General features: G+C 47.7%; 1 protein-coding gene across 1 annotated transcript; it reads right to left on the bottom strand.

Moving 5' to 3' along the window:
• Positions 1-1,661: 1,661 nt before the first annotated feature.
• Positions 1,662-2,228, bottom strand: LOC147983565 (B3 domain-containing protein At1g16640-like). Its single transcript, XM_087540775.1, has 2 exons — positions 2,205-2,228; positions 1,662-2,108 (listed from the first exon to the last, which is right to left on the bottom strand). The coding sequence occupies exons 1-2, from the start codon at positions 2,226-2,228 to the stop codon at positions 1,662-1,664; spliced, it is 471 nt and encodes a 156-aa protein (XP_087396901.1).
• Positions 2,229-9,898: the final 7,670 nt, after the last annotated feature.

Below are 9,898 nucleotides of genomic sequence, written 5' to 3'. Positions count from 1 at the left end.
ACCCGTAAATCGATTTATGATTCACCCTAAATGATTCTGCAGGTAGCAGGGCATGATCTAGTGGGTAACATGGGTGTCTGGCAACCCCCCCCCCCCCCCCCCCCAAATTATAAAAATAAATTTTACTACTCTCTCCGGTCCTTTTTACTCCGCATATTAGATTTTTATAAAGTCAAACATTGCAAAGTTTGACCAAAATTATATTAAAAAATATTAATATTTACAATACCGACTATTCTTCATCCTAGGTGAGAAATAATTATTCTTCACCCACCTTAATTTTAACATCTATGCACCGTAATTTTGCGTTTCGTAAATTTTGTCTTATTTTAGATATAAAAAGAGAACGTAAGAAAACCTATAATCATCGTAAAAAAATTATGTTACGTAAAATTACAAATGTAAAAACATAGTGTAAAATGTATATAAAATACAATTTTTGACCTATATTTTTTTATTATGCCAAATTTTATGCAGTAAATCAATATGAATGTACTATTTGTATTACAAATGTAATTTATTTATGAAATAAAAATAGTTACATTCATCTTGATTCACTACATAAAATTTGGCATAAGAAAACAAAAATATAGGTCATATGATCAGAAAAAATGCATTTTATGTATATTTTGCACTATGTTTTTATGTTTGTAATTTTACGTAATATATAATATTTTTTACGGCGACTATATGTTGTTTCTTACAATCTATTTTTACGTATAAAATAAGACAAAATTTATGGAACTTAAAATTACGGTGCATTGCTATTGAAATGGAGGGGGGGGGGGCTGAAGAATAACTATTCCTCACCCAGGGTGACGAATAGTCAATCCCTATATATAGAGAGAGAGGAAAGCAAAGATAAAAACTTTCGCTGGCGCGGCTGCAATCACAAGCGCTCATTCGCGTGGGGATCTGGACCATCCTCTTACCTCATTTGCATTTCCATTGCTTTTTTCATTTGATGCGTTTTTCCTCTTATAGAGACAGTGGACCAGGCGGGCTGCAACATGGCAGAAATTAGGCTGCGATAAGCGCAGTGCAGCAGGGCTTGGCCCACTGGCCTTCGGCCCATGCGGTTCCAGAAGAACTCTTCTTTGAAGGTTCGAACCGTTCCCCTGTTGTTTTTTTTCAGTACGCCTTTGTGTTTTAGTGTTCTGTCCAGACTTTGGAGGCCCATAGCTCACGCCACACAGCCCCCTATGGGCCGTGATCGGGCCACCATGCAGGGCCCGTTTTATGCGTTCCATCTCCTGTGAACCCACCCCCCCCCCCCCCCCCCCCCCCAAAATAAAATGCATACCATCTCCCTTGCTTTAACTTTTGCCCAGCATATCGTTTTTTCAGTGTAATACGCAATAAAGCAGAATGCAGTTGATGTTTTTTCGCCTACGAGCAAAGTTGTGATGTTAAGGTATTTTAGTGGTAATTAAAGCGGTAGCAATAATTCATTCAGATTAGGATCTGTCCTACATGCATTTTGACGATTCAGTACTGAACTAACAGACACAAGCTTGATAGATAGGCACCAACAAAGTCACAAGCCATGGCAGAACCAAAATGTAAACTACAAGGCGCTTATTCAGAAGAGTTCAGAGATAGGGATGTTTCAAGGGAATAGTAAATCATACGACTCAACAAGATGACAAGCCCTCTCTAAATCAATATTCGTGGCGAATCGGCCTCTCTTCCCCACCGTCTGCGTAGATGCGAACGTACCACGCATCAGGCCCGATGATCTGGAAGGTCAGCATGTCTCCGTTCTGCACGCCATGCTGCTTGACGAACTGCACCCATCCGTCTGTCAGGTACATGGAGTCGCCCCCATTCGTCACCCGATTCATCCAAGCAGACCACACACCATTGCCAGTCCAGAGCTTGATGTACCTTGGGCACGGCCCCTCCATTTGTTCCTCCCATCCGCCCGGTATCCTCATCCACGGCATCTGCTTGTTCTTCACCTTGAAGCGGAACGTGCTGTAGGAGGATTCACCGTGGAGACGTCCAACTTCTGCAGCTGCTCCGACGGATCCGGCAGCCCGTGCAGCGTGGCCCCTCCTCACCCGGCCAGCGATGCTATTCTCAACCTTCACCACGGCCCCGGCGCCCTGCTTTTTTCGTTTTTGCAGAAGATGAAGCGTTAGAAAGGCCTTCACCGTCTTTTCGGTGTTTTCGCAAGAACTGGACCGGAACAGAGCACTTACATGACCAGCTGCACTGGTTGCCATCCTCTCGCCCACCAAGAGTCTGCTCCGCCGGAAGAATTTTTGCACAGCCTCCGGTGTTCTTTGTGGTGTGAGGAGCGGGCGGGGGAGGCGCTGGGAACGAACGGAGAGCCTTAATTATGTAGATACAGGAGGAGAACACAGGGGTCCAGGATAGTACAGCAAACCCCGAAGGTGAAACGGGCATTCAATCATTCATTGACCCAAAAACGAGTCGTCAGCCATCACCCTTCCCGGCAGCAGTTTTTGTTTGAATTCATTTCTTCATGCCAACAATCTTCGAAGTCTGACATTTCTCTCGCGGGGACAGAATAGTCGTTGTATACAGTCATTGACAAATCACAGTTTTTTCTACCCAAACACACGCAGCAATGGGGATCAAATGCCCATGCTAACCGGCGCCCTGCATACTCTCAAACATTTGGGCTCCCGGGAAACGGCGTCTCGTGCAGGTCGGCCGAAGGAGGATGGAACATCCGTTTGCACGTGAGGACACCATATTTGTCTCCCAAGGTGGGATTACTGTTGAAGTGAGGCATGCGGGCGGGGGTCCCATGTATCGATGCTCACAAACGAGCCCGCCGGGGACATCAAAGTGGCGCCACCCCTCGTAGTGTCCGCCGAATAGGGAGGACACGAAGTGTGGATTTTTTGGTGTTACCCTAAGGCTCTACTAGCCACCGCAATTTTTTTCTTGGCACATGAGAGCGGATCAATGTGTTGTCCTCTGGGTTGCATGGACGGTTCAATGCATCCCCCGACTGGCTCATTTTTGTGGGCATTGAGTCATGGAAACCCCCGCCCGCAAGCCTCACTTTTTTTCAGTAAGTGCGATTGCATATCCGCATAGCGGGATCGGCATGTACGATAGGATGAGAACGGCCGCTACCGATCATGGCTACCGCTCAATAAACGCAAGGTTTTTAATGTGCAAGTATTGTTTAAAATATCAGTTTTTTAAAACATTTGCCCTATGATGTTATTTTGTTTTTTGGAACGACTTATTTTTATTTTAATTTTAGAACATATTCGGTCCCCCGTTTTTTTAATGAAATTCACGTGACGGTTGGTCACACGGACGGGCGGACCATCGCAAAAGGAGTGTTCACTTCTGGTTAAATTAAGTGATAAAAAAACTAACACAACGTTCGCGTGCATGCGGTGGCGCCTTGCACTTGTCCAAAAAACGAAGCATTTTCTGATTTTACCTTTTCTCCCCTTGTTTTTTAGGGGTTACCCTTTTTCCACTCGCGATTTCTCGTGTCTGTGCTAGCAGCCCGCATATGGGCCAGGCCTATCGCGCAGTGGGATTGGGCCTCAGATCGCTGGAAGAAAGGGAAACCATAGGTAGGTCATGCTGCCGCACACACCCGAACCGCCGCCGGCGCTGCACGCTCCCGCCCGTCGACGTGATTCACCTTTAAGGCCGGCCAACCGCCGACCTCGTCCATCCAAAAGTTCCACAAACTTCTAATCTTTCCGGTCCGCCCGACCAACCAGAGCAAGCCCATCCACACCAACACATACCCATCATCTCCCAAGGCAGCGTCCCCCCTACCACCGCTGCTGCTGTAGATCCCCACAAAGAGGTCTGCGTCCGCCCTTCTTCACCCGGCCGACGGAACGACCTGGCTGCACCAGCAGCAGATCAAGAGGTAATTCCGAAAACTTCTCTTTTTTAGAATATCAAAATCCAGATCTAGGCGCAATGGAACTATCCTTGACACACACAATTAGTCTTTCTCTTCAGTGCGGTGGGGTGGGTTGCATCCAGAATAACTATTGATCTTTTAGACATTGTCGTTTTGCCTAATCTTCCAGGTGGCTTTGAAATATCAAACTACAAAGGCGTTGACATAAACAATTATTTTTCTCATCCAGTCGGTTTCTTGGAAAATAAGTTTGCATCCTACACATCGCTTCAACCTCAACTTTTAACCCAGATATAAACTCTGTTCATCTAACTTTTGCTTACTCGCGTAAAACCTCTAGTTTGTTTTGAGAAAGGGCATAACCGCCAAGATACCCAACTAGCAGCTTGGTAATTTTTTGTATGGAAAAAAGGACTCCATCCTACATTTGTTTTTGTAGATCTCATCATATGACAGAACCTAAGTTTTTACACCCTCCGTTCCAAAATAGATGACTCAACTTTTGTACTAACTTTAGTACAAAGTTGGGTCATCTTTTTTGAAACGAAGGGAGTACATGTAAACCTGGCATAATTCTCTTCATGAATGGTTTCAGACAGATATAACAGGGACAAAGTTGGACCCAAAAGAAGAACGGAGGGGAGCCGACATTTAACTGATGGCACGATACCAGCCTTCAACGGTGAGAGGCAGCCCCTACAGTTTTCCACCGCACCCAAATTTTATTTTGTAGTTTGTTCAAATAACCGATCAATCTTCGCCCTTGGTATATGTTTTGAAGAAAAAGTCATCCTTAGAGCGGATGTGTTTTTATCCACCCATCTTACTGCTTTCTCTTTCATTTTTGCACGATGATACAAGCAGGACATCCCTGTGCGCATCAAGGAGGAGAATGATGACGAAGTTACCAGAGCTATACCTCGCCGTATCGGATTTCTCTATCCTGAGTTGATGTACCACAACTTTGCTGTCAACATAACGAAGCCACGTCTGGTTCACATGAGGGTCTGCGAAGCATGGGTGGATATGAATGGCGACTTCCCTAGACAGATACAGCTATGGACCGAAAGATGTGCCTGGGGCGTGGAGCTGGTGAAAGATGGGGACATTCTGTATCTGAAGAAAGGATGGCGCGGGTTTGCAGAGGAGCATGGCGTGAAGGTAGGGGAGGTCGTCCACTTCCAAATGGTCACCCCGTCTGCATGGGTTCTCCGCATCAAAGCGCCGAATGGAGAGATTAGACGCCCGCTCAGCCATTGAGTTGGTATTTGCTTTTGTTGCCTGGCATTTTCGGGAGCATGGTTGCTAGTTGATGTGTCCCTAAGATCAGAAATGTGTTGTCATTTTGAACTGTTTTTAGCGCTGTACTTTTTAGGAACGCTGAAGAAGTTTTAACTTATCATCGTTGTAATCGTGTTATTGACCAGTAGTGGCAGTCCAGAACATCCTGATGTAGCGAGTAGTCATCTCGATTATCTTGCTACAAAGCTAGAGAATGTAGGGATCATATCTCCCCTGGAAATAAAACGCCTGGTTTAATGATCTTAACTTTTTTATACACCATGCAATGCAGTTCTTTCTAAAGGCCACATACAGGGAAACATGCATACCAAACCTGTGGAAACGGACGGATGGAGGTTAAATGATAGACATGAAATATGCACCTGAAACCATTCATGAAGAGAATTATGCCAGGTTCATTGGGATTTGGAGAGGTAGGATGTTTTTTTAGCGTGCTTTTGCTGTGGCCTGGTATATACACATGGCAAATAAACGGATTTATGAACGGGCCGTGTACACCTTTTTTTTCATATCTGCTATCGGCAATCCTATGATGTACTGCACATTGAAATTTTCTGAGTCTTCCAAATCTCGCAATAACATGGCTTGTTCGTTGGTTAAACCCAATAAGCTTGTAGCGTTTTAATCAGAGCGTTTTTTTCATTGTTTTTTAAAGAACATAAAGAAGTTTGTATATAAAAGCATTAATTACACAATAGAATTCCGCAAGCATTGCAAATATTTTGCAAAAGTAGCACGCACATGAACATCTTGTTAAAAGATGCTTCATAATAAGGACGTCAACGGATCTTTTCGGTTTACATGCTCGTCAAGAGCTAAATTAGATATGGAAAAATAAACTTTACCAGCTAGAAAATAATGATATTACTGGATACATAGTTCGGCAAGTAGATACGAACTGATTGGTAGTTCTACACACGGGGGAATGTTTTGGGCCATGGCATGTAGACCGTGGTCACCGACACCACCGACTCCGGGTTGAATGTGTTGATGAGTTAACAACCTGCCTTTTTTCTGTATCAAGCAGGTTTATCCATGGGCAAAAGTCGAACGTGATTATTGCGTACGCAAAGTTCTCTCCAACAGCTCTAATCTTCTTGTTGTAAGAAACAGCCTCGCCAGCAGAAGATTCACCCCCACAGCCCTTTGTTTCCCAAAATGATGCCGGAATATGGCAATCGAACAACCGCCGTAGGTTGTATGTTCTGCGCAAGATCCAGTTCTTGTCTTGGCTAGCCATGTCACAGGACCACTGCTGCATGCTTGCGCCAAGAAGACGAACAATGCAAAGCTATGACTTCCCAGACCTTGCAGTCATGTAATCCATGTCCATGGCCGTGCTAAATGATTCAGGCAGATCTACTATGCCGAACGCCCCCGATGTCAGCTCACATGAAAAAAGCACACCCACGACATACATCATATACAGTACTCCGTCTATCACCAGCCCCCGGGGGGTTTCATGAGGAATGCAGGGGGGTCATGTATGATAGGGAAAGACACATTGACCCACCATCTGTCGTCCAGGAGTGTGCAGACGCGAAGACAATAAGCACCGGGGTGGATGTACAGACCATCATGTACCTGTGGGCAGCCGTCGAAGAATGCCTTCACGCCGTCGATGACAACGAAGCACGCACAAATAGATGCGGGAGCTTCTTGGAAGAAGTCGTCGGAAGGCAGAAGGTGGCGAGTTGTGGTAATAGGTTCAAGGATTGAGCGCTTGGCGTACCCTCTCGGCGCCATCTTCTCCCTCAGGACAACCTCGCTGTAGCCGGAGAAGAGCACAATGTCGAGGCTGAAGTTGCCGACGAATGCAGCCTCCACCTCCCAGGCATGCGCACGGACTCCCGAGTCCATGACCGGCATGGGGGTAAACTCGACATACCTCATGTCGTGCCCCCACACGCCGTACTCGACAACGATGCCGAGAAGAGGAGGCGAGCGCTCCGCCGTGAACTTGACAAGTATCTCCTCCCTTAGAGCGGCGCTTGCCTTTGAGACGACACCACAACGAAGGATGCTTTTCACACTGTCTACCCTAACAAGGACATCTTCCAGCAAATAGTCTAGGCCTATAACTTGGGACATGGAGTCCTCAAAGCGGGCGCCAGGGATGGAAGGTAGGAGCCGGCGAGTTGCTCGGCCGCAGCCATGAACTTGGGACATGGGGACGACGGATGTTGCCGGGCTGCTTTTTTGTCCTAGAAGTGTATGCTCAAGGAAGAAGAAGCAACCTACGCCTAGAGGAAATGCCTCTGCACCCACGGTGTCTTTGTACTGCGGGTCTGGCCGGTGCAAGAAAGTAAGCCGAGTTTGATTAAATCGCGCGATAGGCCGTGCGGCACACCGACATGCCTACGATGCAATGAATAGGGCTGCAGCATGCGACGAACCAACTGGAGGCCAGCTCCGCCATTTTTCCTTCAGCTAGCAGGTCGCAATTTTTTTTGGAAAGTTGACCAATGGCATTGAAAGTTCTATTGTCGAATAGGGGTGCACGCACGGAGGTGCTTGGTTATAACCAGCGGAAACTAACGAATGACCACACGAGATCCGCCCGCCCCCGACGGACACCCCCGTGAGCCGCGCACACACATGCACCGCGTGAGTGCATGGGGGCTGCTGCCATGCCCGGCGCCGCGTGCCAACGTTTTTCAGACCAGGCGAGTTTGGGACAAGCATTTTTGGTTGGCCGGGTGAGTGAGTGAAACGCACTGAGGATCGGACCAACCAGACCGCCCGACCCAGGTACTATTTGTTCGAGTTTTTCTTAATCACAATAGGAGCGTATATAGCCATGATGGGCAAAATCTGACCCCTCGGACGCCCGGAGGGCACGTCTGTGCACAGCCAACTGTGTTCTCGTTAGGCTCAAAGGCGCCGTCGTCTCCCACGCCCCCCAACGATGACGGTCGACTTCAAATCTATGATGGATCTGTTATGCGACGAGTCGATGGTCTCCACAATTGTCGTGGTTTTGTCACGGCAGATGTCCTAGAAAAAGGACTTAGTCGTGGAGTCATCGCGACGGGTTAGCTTGAAGGGGTTAAAGCGGACACAGGGACGCAAGAGAGTTTATACTAGTTCGGCCCCTTCGATGAAGGTAAAAGCCTACGTCTAGTTGTGATGAAATTGATGGGGTTTCAATGACTAGGGAGCAAACAAGCTTCGCATATGTCTCGAGTTGTTGTCTGTTGTCCTTGAACCGCCGCCGAGTCGTCCCCTTATATACACGGGTGACGCCCGTCGGTTCACAAAGTCCCAATACCGGCTCATAGATGTGTCCGGTTTGGTCTCTACTTATTCCTAACTTACAATACGAGTTTAACTACTAACGCCGGTTTACGGCTACAGGCCTTGAACCGACCATGGGCTTTGAGCCCTCATCCGCCTTCTTGGGCTTTAACATACTTAACTACTGACGAAGTTAACCCGGCCCAGGTAGGCCGGTTTACGCCCAGTAGTAATATCCCCAACAACAATGGCACGTTTTTTTGCAACACCGAGATTGTTTGCACCATACGGGACACCGTAGAATGTGACCACCTGCGCCCCGATATCTTTTTTTGCACAATCACCGTTGTTTATTCGTTTTTGGTGTCTGGGGCTTCCCATTTTTTGCACCATATGACATCATGTTGACTGCAAAGGTTGGCTTATTGGCAAAGTAAGGCTTGCAGGCGTGTTCCCACGCCTCGATGCACACAAACGAACCCGCCGGAGGCGGCCGAATGCATTGGACCCTCTCCGGAGGCGGGACTTACTTGTCCAAGTGAGACTTGCGGGACTGGGGGCTCCCATGTCTTGATGCCCACAAATGAGCCCGCCCGGGGGGACAACGGGAGGCGCATGGATAAGTACATGTAACGGGATGCACGGATCTGCTCGTAACTGGAGCTGCACTACTTCGGTTGCAGTCCGGCGAGGGCATTGAAAGCCGGGCCATCCCCCGCAGTGTCCGCCGAATAGGGGGGGGGGAGGGAGATGAAGTGTGTCCACTTGACATTGTTAAAAATCCTGCATATGGCCGTGCATTCAAAATGGTTAAAATCCTTGCCCGCTCAATTTTTTAGTCTTGAAAACTTTTTCGGGGGACCCGACATGGGTATGAAGTTGCCAATGTCATCCGTAACGCTTACCCGCACCCTGTTCCAAACACATCCCGCGAATGGTAGGGATAGAAAACGGATTATCATCCATCACACGGAGGTCATCTTTATGTAGACATCATGCAAGTCATTATCCCCGAACATTCGACTTGTTAAATGGACGAATTCCATCCACCATCTTCCCATTTACCACCCAAAAGGACGGAGAAAACGAAACTCCGCCCTATTCGCTAAGATTTTTGCACAGTCCGCCCTGGGCAGTCTATTGCTGAGAAGGCGGGAGCCATGGGGATTGACGCTGCCCGCCTTCAAGCCATCGCCGAACGACTAATTTGTTGTCGATCTTCTGCAATTCAACATTCCATTTTAACCGGATGGAGGCCCGACGGTGCCTCGCGTGGGAGCCTGCATGGTGTCTGGACGGGCCGACAGCCGCCGTGATGATGTCTCCCTCATCCACATCGTTTTCAACCTGACGGGACGCTGCGGTCAAAATTCTTGTGTAAATGAGGCACGAAAGGGCCAGAGAGCAGCATTTGGGGGGTGTTTGAAAGGCAGCCTGCCAGCCCGCGATCATGAAGTGCATTTCAAACCTCCGCTCCAAAGG

Source organism: Triticum urartu, chromosome 2A (assembly GCF_056163025.1).
Source record: "Triticum urartu cultivar PI428250 chromosome 2A, HENAU_Tu73, whole genome shotgun sequence".
In the NCBI taxonomy this organism is placed as follows: domain Eukaryota; kingdom Viridiplantae; phylum Streptophyta; class Magnoliopsida; order Poales; family Poaceae; genus Triticum; species Triticum urartu.
This window is presented reverse-complemented; position numbering and strand designations above follow the sequence as displayed.

Excerpts from the sequence above, each read along its gene's own strand:
- LOC147983565 (XM_087540775.1), bottom strand. The coding sequence starts at position 2,228 with ATGGCAACCAGTGCAGCTGGTCAT. Across the intron at positions 2,109-2,204 it reads CAACCAGTGCAGCTGGTCAT|GGCGCCGGGGCCGTGGTGAA; the intron begins GTAAGTGCTCTG and ends CGAAAAAAGCAG.